Consider the following 23453-nt stretch of genomic DNA (forward strand, 5'->3'; position numbering starts at 1 on the left):
GTTTTGAGTTTTATACATCAAAAAAAAGAAAAAGATGAATTGATGGAGACATACCAGGATGGATAGATGGATAGATATGTGATAGGAAAAGACAGTAAAATGTTACAGTAGAAACTGGGTAGTGAATATATGGATACTTACGATAATATTGTTTCAACTTTTTTATGTTTGAAAGTTTTCATAACAAATATTGGGGGAAAAAAAAACACCCTGAAATTTAGACCTTTTTTTTTTTCTTTTCTTTTTTTGCTGCACCCTGTGACATGTGAGATCTTAGTCTCATATGCTGCACCCTCTGCCTTAAGGCACAGAGTTGTAACCGCTGGACCACCAGGGAAGTCTCCTAGGTCTACTGTCTAATAGCACTGTTGGGCATTTCCTGGCTGTCCAGTGGTGAGAACTCTGAGCTTTCACTGCTGTGGGCCCAAGTTCCATCCCTGGTTGGAGAACCAAGATCCCACAAGCTGCATGGTGTGGTCAAAAACAAAATAGCATTGTGATCTTAGAAAAAGCCCTTAATCTATGTTAGAAATTAAATAACATGATTTTCCTATTTTAAATAAGGATTAAATAATACCATGTATAGGGAAGTAATTTGAAAAATATACTGTTCAATAAAAGTGATAAAATAGTACTATTATTCCTCCTCTTGATGATTTCAGTAGCTATTCTTAGTTCAGATTAGTTTGAAGAAAGGAAGAAAATGTTCTACATGGTTTTCTTAATGAAAAAAAAAACTCCCATACAGCCTTCAGCTCTCCTGCCAGTGGACAGGAGGGTCTCAGTTCTCTCTGCAGGCCATTGTCTTTATATTTTTATATTTAAAAAAAAGCATGTAAATCAAATTGCTTTCTATTTCAGGAAGCAGTAGGGGACACACTAGAAGAACTGTGGATCTCCTACAATTTTATTGAGAAGTTGAAAGGGATCCATGTAATGAAGAAACTGAAGATTCTCTACATGTCTAATAACCTGGTGAAAGACTGGGGTGAGGCTGGCTCTTTGCTAATCTTCTACCTCATGTTTATAGAAAATAACCCAGTAGGGAACAAGATACAATTGAGGACATTTCTTTCTCAGCACAGAGGGAAATAGCTGTATGAGTTCCTATATTTCATCTAAATATTTGACATTTACATTTAAATGGTTACTTAGAAATGATTGTAAGGTCCTAGTCCTGTTAATCATGGAAAAAATTTCGATTATTGTCCAAAGGCTAAAAGGAATCAGTTTAATAATTCTTAGGTGGAAGACTTATTTAACATGTAATTGCTTTTCTTTTTTGTTGTGCACCATCCACTTAGCATTTTTAAAGCCCTGCTGTGTGCCTTGAACCATGCCAAGCTCTTGAGATACATAGTTGAATAGGACACTATCCCTGCCCTCAAGGAGTTCACAGCTTAGCGGGCAAGATTAGTTTATGAGTTAATAATCCGAAAACTGGTGTGATACGTTCTACAGTAGAGATTTGAATGTACTTAAGGCTTTAAGTATTCAGAGATGAAGGGATGGGCCGAGACAAAGGCAGTTTAATTTAGCTGATACTGATGCATATAGTATAGAGAAGACCTATCACTGGAGGTTGATTTGTTGATTCTGAACCTCATTTCTTCTTTGTATCCCATCCTTAGACTAACACAAAGGTAGAAGAGGTATGTCCCTTTCTATAATGTCTTCAGAGAATGGCTTCCTATGGTATAATTTCCCCTGCTTCCTTCAAAACTTAACAAGTTGTTCTGAATAGTCACAAACTGAGAGTTAGTGGTACTGGAATTCAACCCCTAAAATCATAACGGTAAATCTTGCCATTTTAATGTGTAATGTATTCTTTGTACTTGTAGCTGAATTTGTGAAGCTGGCAGAACTGCCATGCCTAGAAGACCTGGTGTTTGTAGGCAATCCCTTGGAAGAGAAACATTCTGCTGAGGGGAACTGGGTTGAAGAGGCAACCAAGAGAGTGCCCAAACTGAAAAAGCTAGATGGTGAGTGACTGTGGGCCAGCTGGGAAATATTTTCTGGGTATAAGAATTGAATTTGTAGCACAGAATCATGAAAAGCAGCAAAACTAAAGAAAATGATAGGTCATCTCTCTTTTCCAAGACCATTTCTGTCCATAGGAAATTTTAAGGACCCAGTTTGGGCCAGAGTGAGATGAAAAACTTCTAGGATCTTCCCTAAACCAAAAGCTTATGAGAAATCTGGGTTTATTCTCAAATCCCAAAGATATTATATTGCAAAATAATTAGACATAAATGGTAAACAGTTGCTTTTTCACAATTGGATCAAAACAGTAGTGTTTTCTCTCCTTCTCCCTAATTTTAGTTTCCCAATACCTAAAATTGGAGAAGGAAATGGCAACCCACTCCAGTATTCTTGCCTGGAAATTTCCATGGACAGAGGAGCCTGGCGGGCTACAGTCCATGGGGTCACAAAGAGTTGGACACAACTGAGCAACTAAGCACACACACTCAATACCTAAGATAGGTGACAATGTCAAGAAAAATCCTTGACTAACTGGGTTCAAGTCCCAGTTCTACCACTTAATAGCTTTTTTGTCATTTTGCTGATTAATAATTCACCTTACCAAACTTTCTTCTTTTGTCATCTAAAAACTAGAAATGATAAAAGTCACAGACCTCTCTGGGTCATTCCTCCTGCCAGTGGTTGCTATCAGGAAGCCATTCATGCAGTATGTTCCCTTTTTTCCCTCTGGTTACTTATCAAACGGTAAAGTAACAAAAACTGTAGACTACCTCTTGTGGGAGGTATAGGAATAAACACGAAGAGCAAACAGGTTTCTTAGATACTGGTGATGTTCTATTTCTTAAACTGGATGATGGGTATATAAAAATTGGTTGTTATTCTTTAAATTATTTATATTGTACCTATATGAAAGAATGTTCATAATTTAAAATAAAATAGCAGAAAAGAGAGGGTATATTAGAGTCTTGGACTTTAGCCTTTTTATGTTCAACTTTGGTTGGATTCCAAAACTATTTGAAATTATTTGTCTTCCTTTCTGATTGTACACAGAAAGTGAATCCCTTCCATTAAGAATAGAAAAGAATCTCTTATGTAGACCCTGAATAGCCCATGCCACATTTAGCCTTTTGGACCAAGTATTGCCTTCAGGCCAGTATGAAGAGCCCCTGGAAGAATGACCTTGGTCTACCTTAAACCAGTGAGATTGAACATACATGGCCACGGCTGCTAACAAGCCTATTTTTGCTTCTCTTCGGTTGCTTGTAAGAAAAACTGAGAGATGTTAAAGAGCTAAAATGAAAAAGACAGACTATACCAAATGTTAGCAGAAAATGGAGCAACTAGAACTCTCATAACCTGCTGGATGGCAGCATAACTTGGTATAACTTTGGAAAACTAGCATTATCTACAAAAGCACTACATACACACCCCTTATGACCCAGCAAATTTTCTCCTACTTACATACCCAAAAGAAAAGAGTATGGATGTTTACCAAAAGGCATGTATGACAATGCTTATAGCACCACTATTTTAATAACTGTAAAGTGGAAAAACCCAAATGCCCACCAATAATAGATAAATTATGACATATTCGTACAATGGAACATTAAACAACAATGAGAATGAATGAACTATGATTTCACACAATGTACATGAATGATACAAACATATTGTTGAACAAAAGAAGCCACAGAGTGTATGTAATATCATTCTAGTCATACCAATTTCAAAATCAGGCAAAATAATCTATGGTGTTAGACATTAGGATAGAATATACCTTTTGTTGGAGGATAATGACTAGGAGGGAGCTTGAGGAAGTTTGGGGGATTCTGATAATGTTCTCTTCCTAATCTGGGTGCTGGTTACCAGATATGGCCATTTTGGGTACATTTATCAATCTGCATACTTGCAATTTGTATACTTTGTATGTGTATTTCATACAAAGTATGAAAACAGATGCTGTGGGAAGTACAGAGAGGTAAAACTGCTCATTGCCATAAAGAAGAATCACACAGGAAGAGGCACTGGAGTTGGTTAATTAAAGCTAGGGCTTAGATGGGAGGCGTGTTGGGAAGGCCATTCCAAAATGGAGGAACTTTGTTAACCAAGAGTCCAGAGGTGTAGTGGTTTGCAAGATAAGTTTGGGAGACAGTTGAGTTGATCAGTTTATCTGGAGTGGAAGGTGACTTATTGAAGAGGTAAGACAGAATAGTTGACTAAGGTCAGATTATGGGCATGCTTCAAATGCCAGAGCTCAGAAATGGGGCTGCCCAGTGAGAGCTGAAGATGTATTTTGTTTTCTGTTCCTTGGTTCTTTTAATTTTTTTTCTAATTTATCCTCAGTGTTTAATATCTGGGGGAGTAACATGGAAATTCAAAGTCTGGCAATACTGGGATTGCGTATTTTATTGTGAAAAATGAGTATTTCTATGTGTTTAATGTACAGACTTTTTCTTGTGTATAGGGCCTTATTTTTCTGCCTGGTACCTGTAGGTGTTTTTATTTGCAGCTCTACATTTGGGGAGCTGAATATATATAATTACCTAATCAGCTTGGAAATTCTTCTTACAGGTTTTTTAGATAACTTGAAATTTAAAAGATTACTTTGTGATATCATTTTATTATGGCACACTTCACAGCATTCTCAGGTTTACAGAAAAATATTTCTATTTAGAATTTCACAATCTCTTGAGAATGACCAGAAATAATTTTCTTTTTCATTCTAGGTACCCCAGTAATTAAAGAAGATGAGGAAGAAGATAACTGACACTACATTTTCCACTTTGTGTTAACTTATTTAAGTGTCATATGAATAGATAAGTTTTGTATAGTTGTTTATTTTAAAGATTCTGTGTGGGGCAAATGGTTCTTAAAACAAACCTCTCATTCCTATCTTTTGTTCTCTTAAACCTATTCAGTATCTCTCCCCCACAACTACACCAACCTTATATATTCTAGTTCTCTTTTTAGAAACTACACATTTTCAATTTTTGTCTTCAGTCCCAGTTACATACTGTGTGGCCCCATCTACTGAAACCTTTATAGACGAGTCATTTTTAATAACAAAAAAAAATGTGTTGCTTTATTCAGTTTGTTTAGATTTGTTTTAGGCCAGACATCTAAATATATATACTTAACTATTGAATCTGTAGGCCATCTTTCCTGAAGGTCCATCTCTTTATGACTCAGAAGCACAAATATGTCATGCCTTTGGTTCGGGAAGAGTTCCTCTTAGAATTACAGCAGCAGCCCTAGAATCAAGACACCAAAGTCGAATTGGAAAAGTTAGGGTGAAAAAAAGGAGAAATTAGTACCTGGAGGCCTTATAAGCCCATGTTGTATTTACTTATCTTTTGTTCCACAAGTGTGTGCATTGTCCACTGGAATTTACGTTATGTTGACCTGCATGTCCACTCAAGTCCTGTACACAATCAGCCAGTTGCTCTGTGATCCTGGTCAGTGGTTAAAATGACTGTCATGATCACTCCTTTGACCAATACTTTGGCCTTATTACACATGTGGACCTGATTTTAGGCACACTTTTTTGGTTTATAGTTCCTTATTTGTTAGATAAGGAAATGTATATACTCAGTAGTTATATATGAATTCCTAGCTTAAATGTTGGCCATTCATATTTTTTAAAATTTGCCCTAATAACTTCAGTCTGTTAACCGTCATGTTGAAAGAAGTAATTGTTGTAAAGGTAAAGAACTTAAAAGACTGGATTTGGTATCTTTCAATAAGTCAAATTTAGTATTTCAAAGTATATTTTTAGAAATGTTTAAGTTAAACAGCTCTAAAAATAAATTATGTAAATGGTTGTGGAAGGAAAAGATGTTTCATTATGGAATCCCAGGCAAATGGCAATATTTTTAAGGATTGCCTCTTCTATGAAGAATACTAGGTGATTTAACCTCAGAACTGCAAAGCAATAGCTGGATGCAGAGTTTAGAATTTATCATATAAGAAAAAATTGTTTTTGGAAAATGCAAGATATGGTAGTCAGTAATCCAGATGAAGTCCACAGTAGGCTGTGACTGAGTCACTGATTGCAAAAAAGAAGTCGAGGCCCTCTGCCAAATTGTGCCTAAAGTCCCTCAACCAGAGACTATTAATGGTTGCTATTAATCTTTCCCCATTTACTTGTGTAAAACCAGTCAAAGAAACAAAAGTAGTCCTGGCTTTCAGAAGCTTTCAGCTATTTTAGTAGGAACTACATGATTTCTCTGAGTCACTCTGATCAAAAGGGACCACTGCTTTGACAATCAATTCTAAATAAAAGTCTAGTACTTTTTTAGCTTCCTTATGATCTTCCTTAGTTTGATAGGAAGAAATCTTTGCTCTGACTGGCTTATACATTCAGAGCCTTTGAGTATTTTTTTCCAAACCATAGGCAATGAGAATTACCCTTGGTGATATTTAAGGCCCATAAACTAAGAGGGAAGACTATCTTCTTTTCTTGTACTTTGCACTTCATCTAGTAGGTAAGTTTGAAGCCATATTGCTGTGCATGGATGTATTTTCAAAAGTTAACGCTGGAAGTGAATATAATAGGGAATGAATGAATGACTTCATATTGAATTTATTTATAAAATGGCTTACACTGTTCATTGATTTTTTGAATTCTGTAGTATAGAAAGTAATTTTCTGTTTCTCCTTTTTTTAAAAAAAGTTTTATTGGAGGATAATTGCTTTATCTCCTTGTTTCTTAATGTCTTTTAATCACTGGTAGTTCTCAGAGAAGTGTAAGGTGCTTTTCTGTGTTAATTTCACACACAATTTATAATTCAGTTTCAGTCAACAAATATGCACAAATGACTTCTGTGCATCCTTTTCTTAGAATTAGAGAATTCATGTCATTAGAAAATGAAAGATAAGGTAAAGAAGTTCAGAATATTCTTTCAACTAATTCTTTATGTCATCCTTTACTGCTGCAAATTTAGCTGATAGTAAATGCCTTTGGTTTATGCTTCTAGGATTAGATATTTGACCTACTTGAAATGGATTCTGTGCTCCTTGTTTAAAGCATAATGCCATTTTAGTGGATCATTCAATTTCTTCTATTTCTATAGTGATGGAATTAGTGAAAGTGAAAAGTGAAGGTCACTCGGTTGTGTCTGACTCTTTGTGATCCTGTAGACTGTAGCCCGCCAGGCTCCTCTGTCCCTGGAATTCTCCAGGCCAGAATACTGAAGTGGGTAGCTGTTCCCTTCTTCAGGGGATCTTCCTTGACCCAGGGATTGAACCAGGGTCTCCTGCATTGCAGGCAGATTCTTTACCAGCTGAGCTACCAGGGAATCAGTACAATATTTTAATTTTTCACAGGAAATTTTATTATAGCCTACCGAGGAATTCAGCTTCCCTGTGTTCCCTAACTCTAAGCTTATATTGTGTTACCTAGTCAGGTTTTGAAAGATTTTTGTGTTCTTTGTAAATAGGAGTGTGTTCCTTTAAACCAGAGTTTCTCAACCTGGCACTATTAATATTTTATGCTGGAATAGTGTTGCAAGGCACGGCTGGCTGTTCCTGGTAGTGTGGGATGTTTAGCAGCATCTCTGGCTTTCACACACTAGAAGCCAGTAGAACACTCTCCCAATTTGTGACAACCAAAAGTGTCTCTAGACATAGCCATCTGTCCTCTGGGGCATCAGGGTGGGAACAAATTCGCCCCTGGTTAAGAACCAGTGCTTTGTAGCAACGTTCCTTTTTCCAAGGTCCATTTATTTTCATTCTGTAGTCATATACTACCTGAGTTGTTTCAGAGAAGGTGATGTATTTGGTAATCGTGGATAGAAGGAAATGGTCACTGGTGTTTTCCTTGTAATGCTGTTTTTACTAATTTTCATGTAACATTAGAAACTCAGGGCTGGAAGGCTCAACTTATGTTTTTCAGCAGGGTCTCTACTTTTATTGTTTAGCATTCTTACTTATCTTAGGACAATAAGTGTTAACCTACCTCTCCTTACTATCAACAGAATCCAACTTTATGATAGATTTTGCTTTGTCTCTGAAGTTTAACATTTTGAATATACTTTAGAAAATGGATCATCATTCTTTAGGTGTTCATTCTTTATTCATTGTCCAATAATGCACAAATTTTGTAGACTGTAGCAGTCATTAAATACAGAAAAATATTGTATAAAATTTGGTGATTATATATGAAAGTAGCTGGCATAGACACTGATTTTGCATGTGATCAGAAGAATGTCTGGTCATAACTGGCCAGTAACTTGGTATGGTTACTGGATCTATTCCACAAATAGAGGTGGTATAAGACATGTTAATGCAGTTCCTGTATAGAAAGAGAAATTTTGGCTTGAATAGACGCTTCTGATACCTCTTACCAGTTGGCCTCAAGCAGAATAAGGAGGAGTCAGAAATGAATCTTAACAGTTAACTTATCCTCAAAGTTGGTGATGTGTAAGTTGAGTTGAAGGTAGTTGTCTATGGGACCCAGAATCTTCCAGCTGGATTTTTCTTAGGACTAAATGGAAAATGTGTAGGGCCTGGAAAGGTTGGATTAAGTGACTAACTTAAAAAAAAAAACTGGGGGGAAGTGTCAAAGCATCGATCATGAGTAGTCTGATTGTCTAAACTGCAATCTGATTGTCTGTTCACAAAGACCTTACATTGTAAATATTGGCAAAGGGAGAAAAATAACTGTTAAATTGGAAGTTATCCTTTAGCAGAAATCAGTTCCTTTGGCATGCATTTTATTTATTTGGCCTGCTTAATATGTCTGTAAATAACTGAATATAAAACAAATTCAGTGCAGCAGAGCTGGTGCTTCTGACACAGCTAACGACGATATTCCTTTATCTTCAGTTTAGCATGAGTGTTTTTAACTATAAAGTAAGTGCAATAAAAAAAAAAAATTAAGGGTATTTTTTTTTTAAACCACTGAACTTTTAGAAATCCCTCATTTACAACTCCATTCCTGCCTTATTATCAACCAGCGACTACAAAGAAAGAAAATGAACAAGCAGACTGAGTCTTACCTTTTTCTAACCTAAGATAAATTTTCACTTGACTTTTGGAGGAGTCATAACTGGATTCTAGTTAATTTCCCATATTGGGCCGGTTAGAAGGAACCAGCCAACCAAATTATGATCTAGCAAATTTAACAAGGAGGTGGGGGAGAGGAAGCTATTTTACAGTAGATTTGCACTTTAAAATGAACTGGATGTTGGTGAAAAGTACTCTTAAAGGGCACCCAGCCTGCATGTGGATATTAGAGAATTAAAGTTCATCCTTGCTTGTTCTGAGCCCACCGGAGCAGTAGTTCTGTGTCAACATAATCAGAGTCAGGATTTCCTTATTTCCCTAGTTGGTGTCATCTTCCATATCTGCTACATGAAGTCATCCCTCTGGGGGATTTATTAAGTAGAATTCTGCTACTCAGAATGGAAACTTTGTGAGTTATCTTTCCTACATCTAGATTTTTAAAAATTGATTTAATGTTGGCTAGATTAAGTTGTGGCTAATGTTACAATGGTGGGATGTTCTTTGCTTTTTTGATCAGCAGGGTACCTACCTGCCTCTGAGGTGCTATTGCCTAGAGGGATCAATATCAAAAGACCAGTGAGTTGGTAGCTGTAGAGAATATACATACAGGCAGCTCCTTCCTCCCAGGGTGTCAGTCATGGTCACGAGCATCATTCCAGAATCTTTGGCTTCTAGAACCAACTCCATTCTGAAGAGCATTTTAACATGTATTAATACTTTGGTAATAATCTTTTATATGCAGGAATTTTGTAGCATGACTTTATGACTAAACTTATTGTGTTAAATTATTTAGAAATGTTGAGTTTCTGAATTATTTTGTGAGACTTGTTTTAAAACAATAAATTGTGTTATTTTATAAAAATCTATTTGTATCTTTTTTGGTTACTGTACTTTCATGCATTGGAGAATGAAATAGCAACCCACTCCAGTGTTCTTGCCTGGAGAATCCCAGGGATGGGGGAGCCTGGTAGGCTGCCGTCTATGGGGTCGCACAGAGTCGGACACGACTGAAGTGACTTAGCAGTAGCAGTACATTAGTTTTAACTAATATAGAGCAGTTATGTGAACTCTTAATGATATTCAGTTCCAAAGAAATTCAGTCTTTGGATAACATTCCACACAGCTTGTGTGTGAGTGAGAGGGAGAAAAAGAAGGGGGGATTGACTCATTTCTTTGTGCTAAAATTATTTTTCAGTAGTTTACTACCAATGATAATCTGTGCTGTCAAATGTAACTCTGGTCACAGAATGGGACTGTAGTGCAGTTTCTGCTTCTTTATTCCACAGTTCTTTGGTTATGAGGATATGTTTCTTGCTGTTGTCCTCCTTTATAAAGCAGATTTTGAGCCTATAAAGAGAAAACCTTAATTCAGATCATAAACAACATGTTATTTTCAGTTCATTGTTTTCTAGAATAAAGGGTGAACATCTAGAATTCTGACAGTTTTCTGCCATATATATGTATTGCATTAGTATGCGTGTATGTATACACTGATATATGCAATTACTATATATAGTGAGAGAATCCTAAGTGATGACCTTCCCTCCTAAAATGCAATCAGCTCTGCAGCCATAAAAAGATATGGTATATCCCTATATGCGGATAAAGTATGTCCATATTGGGTAAAAAACATGAAGAACCTCTTTCTTCTTTTTGTTATGAGTATGTATATATGTGTATGGTGGGAAGGGGGAGAATGTTTATGATGGCATGTTGGTGAGAAGGTGGGAGTGAGTATGTTAAGACAGGATTGTGAGAGGTAAGGAGAGTGTGTACCAGTGCCAAGCCTGTGGGAGGGGAGGAGGAAGTTTTGAGTGGGGAAGAGGGGGAATGCAGACATGCTTGTGGAGGTAAGTTAAGGTCTGCAAATGTGTTGTGGAGGTCAAAGATGTGATGTGTGTGTTGAGAGAAGAAAGGAAGATGGAGGAACAGACATGGTAAGTGAGGACATGAATGAATGTACAGAAAAATATACCATATACCAATTATCAGCCTTTATAAATAAGTTTACCTTGTGATCGTTACACAGACCAGCTATAAATTTAAAGCCCTGTTACTATGGGAAAACTCCACTGAACTCTTTATGTTCATTTAATTCTAGTAAATGGGATTGACTAGAATTTCAAAAGATGGACAACTTCAGTTACTGCGTCTCTGGAACCAAATAAACATGTTTTAAGTCTTTTTATATCCCCTTGATATATCTTTATATGTCTTTTTATATCCTCGATATAAGTGACTGCTGTGATACTAAACCATCAATTTTATACAAGTATGATGAGTTATTATTCCTGCAGTGAAACATTTTTAGTGGAAAAAAGATTTAAAATGGTGGGAGTTTGGGGGGGGGGCGGTGTGGGGGAAGCATTGCTCGATAACCTCCTAAACTCCATTTCAGGATTTTCTAACATTTTATAGTAAGTTAATATTTGTTATGTCTATTTTGCCTTCAAACACTTGTCTGGTAGAAAACATGCAAAAATTGAATATATTGAAAGGTACTGAAACTTTAAATTACATAGTATGATATAAAGCTTAAAGTAAAAGAACTGAGGTTTGGGGTTTTTTTCAGTGACATGGCGAAGTCTTCCGAAGAAGATCATAGAGCTTAATTACACTGAAAGTTTTCATACATGTCAGAAAAACAAGACAACAGAATTTTTAAAATATTTTTATTAATAAACATGTGCTTGATAACTTCAAATTTAGAACACTTAGAACCAGCATGAACAAGGTAAACTTCTTCAATGATAAAGATTTGAAATGGGGGAATAGATACTGAGCTGGTTCATATTAACCTCCCTGTTCTATTCGTATCTTGTTCAGTGAAAACTTGATTTACACAACTCTAAGTGCAGTATTTCTAACAACTCCTTTTGCAGCCTCAGAACACGTCTCAAACTGATCTAGATGTTTAAAGATGAAAAATGAGAAATTTGCACTGTAAAGTTGAATAATATCTAATTCACATTTCTTTCCATTAATATAAATCAGAAACAATTTACAGTAAACACAAAAACTACTCACAATAGTAGTAATAACAACAGTTCACATTTTTACTCAACACTTCTTGTGTGAGCCAGGCCGTGCACTAAAAACTTCTGAACATGCAATTTCACATTCAGTTACCTCTGGGAAGTGTCACGAGTTCCCATGGTTTTCACAACTGATGATGATGACGCCATGACAGCTTGCAGCACTGACAATTTGCACTGTCCAAGTCTCTCCCTGGCATTGTGGCTGACATGACTCATACTGCAGCAGCTCTGGTGCTGGCTTGCAAGCTTTTACCAATGTTAACGTGAATATGCAGGCCTGACTTACCCCAGAAAAACCACGCTAAGTCTTTACCACTAGGTGACATACCTGCAGGACAGCACAGAGACACGAAAAGCAGCTGTGATCTAGGTCTGCACTAAAGTCAGTTTTCTCGGGACTCAGAAGTGCCCCTCCAGGCCTAACTGCAAGAGGGCGGCTTCAGCCGCCTCCTCCTCTTCCTTGGCCTCCTCCTCACGGATCTGCACAAGCAACTGGAAGAGGTTAGGGGCCGGCCCTTCCGCAGCCCCAGTCAGCCATAGCTGCCTTCGGATGGCCCCGCTGTGGTTGGCCCCGGCAATGACTTGTTCCAGGCGGGCTTGGTTCACGTTATCTTTATCTATGGCTCCCTTCTCCACCACTTTCTGCAGCAGAGGCTCCAGACGAATGACATAAGCAGATAATTTTTCTCCCGGGTTCTGGTAAGTGTTCAGAAATCTGACCTGCACATCCCTGGAGCTCTCCACGCTTCCAAACACCTGCTCAAGCGCCTTCAGGCATTCGGCGGTGGTAATATCTGGGTTGTTGGTCTTGAGGATGCGGATGACATCAGCAGCAGGGCCTCGAAGACTCTCCATCAACCGCCGCCTCTTTTCTATATCAGACACCTGCCACTCCTCAATGACCTCATTAGCGTGCTCCAGCCAGGGCTCAAATGTCTCCTCCCCAGGCCCCGGGATGTCCCTCCCCGAGAACAACGTCAGCTTCTTGTACCATATGGATTCTATAAGAGGCTTAATAACATTATCCAAAATATAGTTTAGCATCTCTGCTGGCATATCTGGGCCTGGGGCCGGAGCGGGGTTCTCAAACCCAAGGACACGGGCAACATCTTGCACAGTCCATCCCTCTCGGGCTAGGAAGAGATGCAACCTTTCTAGAAATTCAGCGTCGGAAGTCGGAGGCTTAAAGACTACTTTCCAGACCCCTCCTTTACCCGGCATCTCCCTAGGGATGGCAGCGTAATCCACAGTTCCAGTGAGCTCTAACAAGGCTGCTTTGGCATTCTCTTCCCTCCAGAACATTCTCCCAAGCACTCGATAGTGCACCTGGGGCATCGCAGCCTGGAGGGTCTCTTCGATTTCAGCCTCATCGCAGTTCACCGGGATCCCCCAGACCAGCAGGGCTCTCTGGGAATTCACATCCATCCCTCTGCACCAGTCTTCCAACAGTGTCATCGCCATTTTCCCCAACTATCAAGAGCCCCTGATAGTTGGGTTATCAGGGGGTTAGATAAGTTAAGACTGTGGCTCCCTGTGCTAAAGGACTTAGGACGACAGCGGACACTCCCCTGCAATTTGCCCAAGGGAGTCAAGCTTCAAGCAATCACAATTAACAAACGACACCAGAGTCCAGCTCTCGTCCTTTCACTGCCTCCACCAACGTCCGTCCTCCGCGTCCTCGGAGCGAAACTTGGGGGATGCTCAGTCACGCGCCCAACGCCATCTCGTGTCTCCGGTCGGCGTCCGCGGGCCGGGTCCCGCACTTGCAGGCAGGGTGTCGTGTCTCCGCGCAGAGGCCCGGAGGGAAGGCAGGAGGAGAAGGCAGGAGACGCCGCGCTCTGAAGAGGCCGCCGGGGTGTGATCCCGGGGCGTGGCCGCCAGTTCTCCGCAGCCCAGGAGCCGACCACTCGCTGCTGCCCCTCCTGGCATCAACCCGGCTTCCGCGGTCAGAGCTCGGCCTTCAGGCGCGCGAGGAGCCGCTCCTCTGCAGACTGCGAACTGTGCCGTCCCTGCAGGGGGAGACTGTCCAGAGGTCGCAGCGAGGCCAGCCCAAGAGCGGCTTCTTCGCTGGCGCAGGTACACCTCTCTGGGCGGCGAGGACAGTCGGATACCCTGAGCACCAGCAGCCGAGGCGCGGGAAGGAGGCGGGAGCGAGGCTAGAGGCGGCGCCGGCGAAGGCAGGCCGCAGCGGCTGCGCGTGGGCTGCGGCGAGCTGACCCCGAACGGCGTTGAGGGGCTGCCGGCCTGACCGACCCGCAGCCAGCCCAGGCGTTACTGCCGCAGCGAGGGGCGGGGCCGGCCGACGAGTGGCTTTCGCCCCGCCCCCGCAGCCGAATCCTGCGCGAGCGTAGCCAAGGCAACGGCGGCCTGGAAGACTCCAGACCCTGACGCTCCGGCTGCCTGCGGTTGCCATGGTGCCAGCTAAGGGCCCGCGGAGCGTCCTCTGATGGCGCATGTCCTTTTTCATTTTCCAGATTTTTTTTCCTTTTTAAACAAAGCACTGTGTTTAAAAGTTTAATATAATTCTGGAGTGCATTGAAGATGATATGAGTCTGTCAAGAAAGACTTAACTCACGTCGCTCCTTCAACCAGTCCAGTTCAGTCGCTCAATCATGTCCGACTGTTTGCGACCCCATGGACTGCAGCACGCCAGGTCTCCTGGTCCATCACTAACTCCCAAAGTTTGCTGTTTAAAAACAGATGCAGTACCAGCCGATCGATCGCACTGTGCACCCTCCGCGAACTTCATTCCAATAAGACTAAAACGCTGGAAGTGTGCAGTGTTCTCCTGTCAGACACTGAGTTGAGCCTTTTTCTTCTAAAATTTTGTAAGATCTAGATCTATTAAGTAACCTTTGTAGCCAGGCAAACGCTAGTGTGTTATTTCCCCTGTCCTGGCATCACTGACAAAGGGCTGATAAAACAGAATGCTTATGGCTCAAAAATTTCAAGTAATTCCTTGCAAGCAAACCAAGGCCAATTTACGTCAATCCTAGATGGTGAAAATCTCCCCTAAAGGACACAGCATTCAACTATGAATTTTTAAAACCTTATTTAATAAAAGGTTTAAAGATACAGAAGAACATTCAAAAGTAAATAAGTTACATAGGTACATTACAATCACATCAGCAAGATTTTCTTTAGTGTGTTAATTTTTTTTTTTATAAAAAGCACACAAAAAATAAAATCTTCCGTCTGGTCTATCACAACTGTACAGCAAAAGAGGTAATATTTATATATATGTACACTATTTTAATATGTAACAGTCTTTTTAAAAAAGGGTGCCACAGGCAGCAAACACACAGAAGGCAGTGTCTGATTTTTTTTTCAAAATAAAAGGAATATACTTATTTATATGCTATTAAAATATTTGTACAATAATTACAGACTGTCAAGGCTGTTCCTGTGCTCTGTCCCCTCCAACAAGGCCTTCGACTGAGAGACAAATGAGGAAAAGGTGAAACAGCTGCAAATTGTTAGAGGCAAATATTAACACAGCAAAAATATGGGGAGGACATACAATTGTTTTATAAAAATATGCATACTTCCTGTAAACCTAAGAAGTTAGGCTTGCCAGTCTGGTAATAAATACCATGCAAGAAAAGTGAGCCTCAATAAAAACATTTAAATAGCTGAGGCTTGAATATGTGTTGTATTCCTCCTTCATCTTAACATCTGGCACGTGAGAAGAGGTTAGGTCACTGAGGCAGTTAAATATATGGGATCCCTTTAGACATAAGCAGCACACGACCTCTGTGCCAGGGTGGAAGTGGGCAGCAGAAAGGATGGGTTGTGTACCTTAGCTGTGAAGGGGGTGGCTGAAGGCATGGAGGACAGTGCTGAAGCACTGTCTCCGCGGGTGGGTAAGAGACCTCAGAGATGGTCTAGAACATAGGCACTAGGTTAATTTCATGCCCTTAGCTGAGTGTAGATGGAGGCTGAGAGATGGATATGTGAGATGGTGTGGGGAGAACCTTATAAAGCTGAAGGTGTTTATCGTTTAACTTCTTTAAGCAAAGAGTTTTGAGTAGAAGAAAAAAAAATACAAGCCGAACGTGTTCACAGGGAGAAAGCACCATAAAGGATATACCTATGCCAGTTTCTGTGGCTGCACCTACTTTATGGCAGGTCACGTGCCACAACTGCATCTGTTCCCTAAACATTTCACCTTTTACACTGCATTCTATATATAAATTCATTCTGGAACATAAACCCTTCTAAAATACGATGTTGGGTGGGGTTAATACGGAGAGGTACCATCTTGATTTTCTCCATCTATATTCACCTGCTCTTGTCTCTGTGAGCTTAGAAGAGGAAAATCACTCTAGACAAAGGAGGTTTCTGTTACCACATGTCCAAAAAGTGGCCTGAAACTAAATGCGGTTTAAATAGAAAAAAACCTTGGGGAACATAAGTAGCACTTTGGGGCAAAGCTGCGAAGGCACTCATATTACACATGTGATTTAGAAAACAGCCTAAATTTGCTACCTTCCTGTTTTGGGAGGATATAGGAGATTTTTGCAATCTTGGGCTATTGAGCGTGTAGAAACCTATGGAAGAAACTCACTGGGAAGTTAGAGGTCTAGGTAGTCATCAGGAGTTGAGGAAGGAGAATTTTGTTACTCCCAGAGCTGGGCTCCTGTATAACCATATTAATATAGAAATGAATGCAAAAAAAAAAAAAAAAAAAAACCAACCCAAAACCTGATAGTGCATAGTTTAGAACAAAACTCCCCACTCCCAGCTACCAATATGATGCCTTTAGGCTACCTCAGCATAGCAGAATGAATACTTTTTGGCTCCTTCCTAACATGCAGACCTGTCATATACTTGCATTCACTTGGAACTTCTTTTTACACAACTAAAGTTGAATAGAAAGATCAGAGAAATAACTCAGCCCTCCTATGGGGCTGGCAAGTGAAGGGGCCTCCTGAATTTTCTAGCCCTTTCACTTCAGTGACTCCATGCCAAATATAGCTTATTCAAGCCAGAAACAAAACCAGAATTCTGGCTTCCAGCCAATCCCTCAGGCAACTTGAATGTTCAGCAGGGAGAAGAGGTAGCAATAGGAACTGCATTTGATCTCCCTTCACCCTGCTAGTCTGTGGTTTGGTGACACCTTCCACCTGCTTTCAGTGCTACTATCATTCCTATTGGCAAAACTTCCAGAGCAACGGGGCAAGGGACTTTAGGGTCTTAGAAATAGGAGGTTGGGGGAGGGGGAGGGGTGCCAAGAAGGTGCCTTGTTTTGGGATAAATGCACTTGGGCCTCTGGAAAGAAGGAAGCCCCTGGTCCCTGAGAGGATGTTAAAAATTAAATATTAAGAATAAATAAATAGCTCCCAAATGACACAAGTCAAGGAATGAAGGCTCCTGTCCAATCTGGCTAGGAGACCTCCCCCTCCCAGGGAAGGATCCAGAAATCTCCAGCATGCACAACTGAGGGCTGAGCTGTGGAAATCAGCTAGACCAGGTAGGGCGGCGTTAAGGTGGCAGCTGCCAAGGGCAAGACAAAGGCAAGCAGGGAACTTGCACCAAGGAGGGCCAGGCTGGGCTTAGGCTAAGCTCCCTTAGCAGCCTCCAGGGCCTAAAGGTATTTGGCAAAATGGTGGGAAACCAGAAAAGCCAAGGCCTGTCAGAAGCTCCCTCAGGCCGCCTAGCTCTGGAGCAAGTCTGAAAATTCCATCCTGTGCACAGTCCCTTCCCTTCAGCAGGCTGAGAGCACGCAAGGAGCACTGGCTCCTTCCCCGAACATCAGAGAAAACCTTCCCGCCCCGGCAGGCTGACAGGAATGGGTACCAGTCCTGGTCTCTCTCCCTGCCGCCCGCCCCGTTCTGGCAGCCTCCCTCCTGGGGAGGAGGTGGCCTCTCTAAGGACAGTTACCGGAGCAGCCAGACTGAGCTCCCTCTCGGAGATAGCCATCACACTCCTTCCCAGGGAATCGCTCTTTCTGGGACTTCGGGCAGGCAGGGCCTGGGCAGGTCCCCTGGGGCAGGGGGAGATGAATGCTGCCGAGGGGGCGCACTTGTGCTTTGCTCTCCATGGTGACCGACGGGAGCAGGGGGAACAAAGATGGAAGCGGCTGCGTGGTGAGATTGTGGCGCTGGGGCCCCTCCCCAGGGGTAGCCCCAGCAAGCAGGGACTCTCCTAGTTCCTGGAAAGCGGGGAGGAAAACTTCCGACAGACCAAATGCAAGAGAACTGGATCCTACAGCCCTTTACACTGCTCCTGGGGCCTTTATAAATAAAAAGGGCCGTTTATTGAATTGTATTCGTTTTGCAGAGACAAGTCCACGCGATCTCTCCCTCCGTAGGCTCGGGAGCTCCAGGCGTCAGCCTCTCTCGCCTGCACCGCTCTCCTCCCGCAGGGCCGGCTGGTGAGGGGAGGCGGCCGCAGTGGCTGCAGCGGCCGCGGCCTCTTTCTCCTTCAGCCTCAGGGCAGCTGCCTTCTTCTCCTGCTCCGCGTGGCTCTTCATGTGGGCGCTGCGACTCTTCACCTTGAAAAACACCCTGTAGCCGAACAGGAGGGGCTCCAGTCAGAGGTCTGTCTACCCGTTCTGGGACCATTGGGCTGGGGCACTTGCACGTGTCTGCGTGAGTGTGTGTGTGTGTCTGTCTGTCTGCGTCTGCAGTCGGGGCTCCCCAGCCCTTCTGGCTTGCCAGGAGCCACGTGGCCTAGCCCCACCCTCCAACGAAGAGACCGACTGGCTCCCAATTCAGTGCCATCATTCCTCTTCTAAAAGCTGCCAAGGGACGTCACTACCCTGGAAACCCCCTGAGCCAATCAGGAGACGAGGCGCAAGCAGTGACTCCTCCTACTTCTCCCTAGGAATGGCCGCCCACCCCTCCCCCAACCGCAGCCAACCCACCAGGTACCGGTGGAGACTGGGCCTGGTGGAGACTGGGCCTGCCGTCTTACCTGCCGCATTTTTTACAAGGGAAGGTGTTCTCCTGATTCTGGGTCTTATTAAAAGTCTCTGTTTTTTTCTTCTTCTCCGAAAAAGGTAGTGCCCTTCGTGACTTTCCCGGCCCCTCTCTTGGCTTCTCGGAGGCCTGGCCACCCGCAGATCCAGGGGCGTTGGACTCGTGGCTTCGGAGGATGAGGATGTCATTGGCCTGGAGAGGGTCAAACGAGGAGAGGTGAGAGATTTAGGGAAATGGGAATCCCAAATTCTAGAACATCAGCAAACAGCAGGCTTGTAAAGATCACGCACTCCTGCTCAATGGTCCCCTAGCATCCTCTTTAATCTTTCCAGTGACAGGGCACTCACTGCCTTTTTGGAAGCCCAATCCATCTTTGACCAGTTCCGTTTTTACAAATTGCTGGTACAGTAATTTGGTGGGACAGCCCTAGCTCTGTAAGATAGGACTTCCTGATGCATCTGACAGGGGTCTTGCTTAATGACATGGCTTCATGTTTTCAGTATTTCGTCTGTGGCATTATTCCATAAATGATCTTCAAATCTATGTAACATGCCATGTCACTCAGAGGGCATAGAGGGGACAGAAGGCCCTGCCACCAGAGAACTCAGTCTGAAGGGACAGACACACAGGCAGCTAGCTCACGAAAATAGTGGCCACCATGGGAAATGCCAAGCAGGTAACAGAGAGCACGGGACACCTAGTGTAGACCTGGAGAGGTGCTGCTCAGGGTATGCGAACCATGGACCTTGGGATATGGGAGACCCAGATGGCCATTAGAAGTCACACTTGCGTGCACTGGATCAAACTCCATAGGAAAGCATTCATAAAAGTTCAGCAGAACTCAGTGGAGTGTGTATGTAGAGAACAGCTCTTAGAGGAGTGCTACCAAGGCTCAGAAGGGAGCAAACCTCTGTGTCTATAGTTTGGGAGCGGGGTTTCCTGCAAGTGTGTAAGTATACAAGTTAACTAACAAAGACTCTCATACTAATTTGCCAGCAGAGCCGTCCCATGGGTCTGTCTCTTGTGGGGCCAGGAACAGCTCTGGCCAGTGTGTCTTGCTTCTCAGCCTGTGATGCTGTGGACAAAACACTGTACTAAAGTCACTTAGCATCTCTGAACCCAGTTTCCTCCATCTGCAAGGTGGGCGTCAACACTGTATGGGGTTATTATGAGGAATGAATGAGATGATGATCAGGAAAGCACTTTGCAGACGAGAATGAGGCATTATTGTTATTCCCATTGTCTCAGCTCCATTTCAGACACTTTTGTCAAGGACGCAGCTCTCTTAGGGGGAGCCCTATTTGAACTATAAGTCAGGAGTGCTTCCTAACCCTCCCACACACCTTCTGAATTTTCACAAAGTCTCTTTCCTCTGTGTCTCAGATACAGAAGCAGAATAGTGTAAAATTGGTAGCAGATTCTGGAGTCAGGCTGCCTAATAGCTATCTTATCTTGGGCCTCAATCTCCTCATCTGTAAGATGGGAATGATGACAGTACCTACTACCTGGGTTTATCAGGATTAAATGAGTTAACAGCATAAAATATTTAGTACATTTCCTGCCATGATGATGACAGTCATCATCATGTTCCTGTTCTGCCCTCCCTCCCACACCCCCGGGCCCAGCTCTAGCCATCCTCCTCGGTTCTGGGCTCCCCCAGGGAAGGCCACACTTACCGACTCATTGGCCTGTAGTGTCTGTGTGGCTTTGACAGCCGCTGCCCGCCGGCTTCGCTCTCGCCCCTCTTCCTGCTCCCCTTTGTCCTGGGTCTCTGGCATCTCCTCCTCCCCCTCCTTTCTGGTCTCCTTTTCTTCCTTCTTGGGCTCTAGCCTCTCTTCATTTGGGGACTCTCTTCTGGGAGGAGGCACCCTTGGGAACTTCTGGGAAGTCTATGGGGGACGAGAACAGGGCAGTGAGCCCACAGTGCGGTCACACAGTCATAGACACTAATTCTGATCCAGCGAGGGGCTCACCAGCCCCGGCTAATCCTGCCTGCCTTGCTTGGCCAGCACAGCCTCCTGTGCTATGACCCTGTACCCTTCCACAGCTAGTCTGCCTGGAAGAGGAGAGGCTTGAGGGCCTGGGAGCCCTCAGAATGAGACCAAGCACTTGAGGTGGGGCTGGGGCATGGAGGAAACCTGCCTGTCCCACCCCACAGGCCACCTGTCTTCTTGGGTATATCCAAGAGGGATTCTTGGGGTAGGGTGACCTGGTGGGGCCAGGCGCCGCTTTGAGCTCCATTCTAAACTATCTTTGTAATGTTTTCTATCTCTCTACCCTCTTCCCATCTGCAAAAATAGGAACTAAATCACTCCCTGTCTTAATGCAGCATGTCACCAAGTGTGGACTTATGACCCCAAGATGATATTAGGTGGATACATGGACACAGGATTAAATAACATTCTCTTTTCACAGAATTGAATAACATTCTCTTTTCAGTTCTCTTTCAACCCTGATTATGTCAAGGACAAAGCCTCAAACTGGCATTAATGTGTCTTTCATATGTCTTTAGACTTAACAAGGAGAGGTCAGGCCTCATCTCAGAGGTTTGGCAGGTGGTAATACCTGGCTAGAATTTCTTAACATTGTTTGGTTTTCATATATATAGATATTTTTGCCAGTACCTTCTGTGACAAAGAGCACTGGTTTTCTACTTATGATTGTGATGTAAAGCTTCCCTTTAGAGTTGATTTAAAAATAAGTAATAGCACAAGTGGTGTGTGACATGACAAAAGTGTTAATGGTGACATGTGGTAGGATGCAGGTATAGCAGAATTCATACAGGTGACACAAGAATGATTAAAGTTGAGGAAACAGCATCAGAGGGCTGCTAAGAGAGGACAAGAAACTGATGCTGGTACGAACGCTGGGAAATGTCCCCAGTGTTCTGCATCAACATAGTGTGTCATTACAGTGACACTGGCAGGTAGAGAGGGCAGCCCAAAGGCCCAGGGCCAGTGCCTAGGACATCAGTGCCTAGGACATCAGCTCCCTGGGCCCAGGGCCAGTGCCTAGGACATCAGCTCCCTAGGACATCAGTGCCTAGGACATCAGCTCCCAGGACGTCAGGGGCACTGCCTTCCTCTCTCTCCCCTCCAGGGAGTCCTGGAGAGCTTGGGCTCAGGCTCCCAGCTCAGCCTAAGCAGCGGAAGCTGGGAAGGGAGTCACCTTAATATCCACTTCAACCTCTTCCTGGGCCGACTTTTCATCACTCGTATCCACATCCCCGAAGGTTAGCGTCCCATTGCGGCCAATCTTCACCTGCTTCTTGTAGGTGTAGTAGAACTCCACGCACTGGGCCACGGTCTTGGTCTGGATCTGGTTTGAAGCCAAAACTGAGGTCAGAGTTCCTGGTTCAGCTCACCTGCCTGGTGGCACTACAGCCTTTCTCATTCCTGCATGCCCCCCCTTAACTTCAGTAAACACTAAATCCAGTAAACCCAGGAAATTCAAGCATGTCTCCAATGTCTGCTGTGCACAAACCACTGACCAAGTCAATTAACCAACACTTTACCATTTTTTTTACATAAAGCTAAAAAGGACAACATGGAGCCACTGGGGAGATTTGAATACGGAGTATTATTATGTCAGTTTAAATTTCTTGGGTGTGATAATGGTATTTTGGTTTTGCAGGAGAATACCTTTGTTTCGGGCAATATTTAGGTCAAATGTCATACTGTAACTTATAATGATCAGTTAAAACAGAGAACACATGTGTATGTGAGTTTATCTATGGACACAGAGAGAGAACAAGTGTGGCCAATGTTATCAACTGGTAAATCTGACAGATATATGGCTGGACATCATACTGTTCTTTCCATTTTTCTGTAAGCTTGAGATTTTTCAAAATGTAAAGTTAAAGAGGAAAAAGTCTGGGCACCATTCACATTCAAAGCCAGGCTAGGCCCAGTAACACAGCCTCTCTACATTAATCCAGGCATATGGTTTCATTATTCTTCAGGGAGCAGTGAGAACAGAACTGTCAAACTCCCTGATGTCGGGGAGGAACTCGGGGGAGACTGATATGAAAGCCCTGGAAAACCTGCAGGGGAAGCAGGAGGTTAAGTCTTGTTCTAACTCTGCCACTGAACGGCTGTGTGGCCTGAGGCAAGTCTCTTGGCAGATAATGAGTAGGGGGAGACCAAATGATCCTGCCAAGCTCTGAAACCCTTGCCCTCCTGTTTCACAAATCCCTTTGGCCACTGGGTTTGGTTTCTGGACTACTTCCCCCACCCCCACTGCCCAGAGCAGAGTGTTTTCTCTGAGTCTCCCCTTTCTCCCCAGGCTTTCAGACAGCTCAACCAGTTGCTGGGCTGCACTGGGAACTGGGGGGGTTCTGCCCACAGAGCCCAAGGGGTCAGTGTGGGCCCTCTGTGCACAAGCAGGGAAAAGACGTGACTCATCTCCCAGGAATAGGCAAGTCACAGATTCATTAATTAGATCCTGTTTGTACTTTTACTACCAATTCCCTCTGATCATCTGTTTGCCTGCCTAATGGTCTGTT

The 23453-nt window shown here is 43.0% G+C and overlaps 3 protein-coding genes across 7 annotated transcripts in view; 1 reads left to right on the forward strand and 2 right to left on the reverse strand.

The window, feature by feature from the left end:
- Positions 1 to 9850, forward strand: part of DNAL1 (dynein axonemal light chain 1) — a 38526-nt gene extending 28676 nt beyond the window's left edge. Inside the window, exons 6-8 of the mRNA XM_004010777.4 lie at positions 862 to 988; positions 1842 to 1982; positions 4710 to 9850. Of these exons, the coding sequence (XP_004010826.1) occupies positions 862 to 988; positions 1842 to 1982; positions 4710 to 4750 (309 nt within the window). The 3' untranslated portion in view covers positions 4751 to 9850. The remainder of the gene's footprint in view (positions 1 to 861; positions 989 to 1841; positions 1983 to 4709) is intronic.
- A 1793-nt stretch (positions 9851 to 11643) lies between these two features.
- Positions 11644 to 14302, reverse strand: PNMA1 (PNMA family member 1). Its single transcript, XM_027972000.2, has one exon. The coding sequence runs from the start codon at positions 13485 to 13487 to the stop codon at positions 12426 to 12428; it is 1062 nt and encodes a 353-aa protein (XP_027827801.1). The 5' UTR covers positions 13488 to 14302; the 3' UTR covers positions 11644 to 12425.
- Positions 14303 to 15061: 759 nt separating this feature from the next.
- Positions 15062 to 23453, reverse strand: part of MIDEAS (mitotic deacetylase associated SANT domain protein) — a 68452-nt gene continuing 60060 nt past the window's right edge. For 3 of the 5 annotated variants that reach the window (XM_027972001.2, XM_027972002.3, XM_060418291.1), the window contains exons 10-13: positions 22118 to 22267; positions 20626 to 20838; positions 18945 to 19141; positions 15062 to 18535 (exon numbers count right to left, since the gene is read on the reverse strand). In XM_027972001.2, the coding sequence (XP_027827802.1) occupies positions 18358 to 18535; positions 18945 to 19141; positions 20626 to 20838; positions 22118 to 22267 (738 nt within the window). In that variant the 3' untranslated portion in view covers positions 15062 to 18357. Of the gene's footprint in view, positions 18536 to 18940; positions 19142 to 20625; positions 20839 to 22117; positions 22268 to 23453 lie in introns of those variants that run through there. The other 2 variants (XM_027972005.2, XM_027972003.2) reach the window with 2 other exon arrangements.

Source organism: Ovis aries, chromosome 7 (assembly GCF_016772045.2).
Source record: "Ovis aries strain OAR_USU_Benz2616 breed Rambouillet chromosome 7, ARS-UI_Ramb_v3.0, whole genome shotgun sequence".
Classification (NCBI taxonomy): domain Eukaryota; kingdom Metazoa; phylum Chordata; class Mammalia; order Artiodactyla; family Bovidae; genus Ovis; species Ovis aries.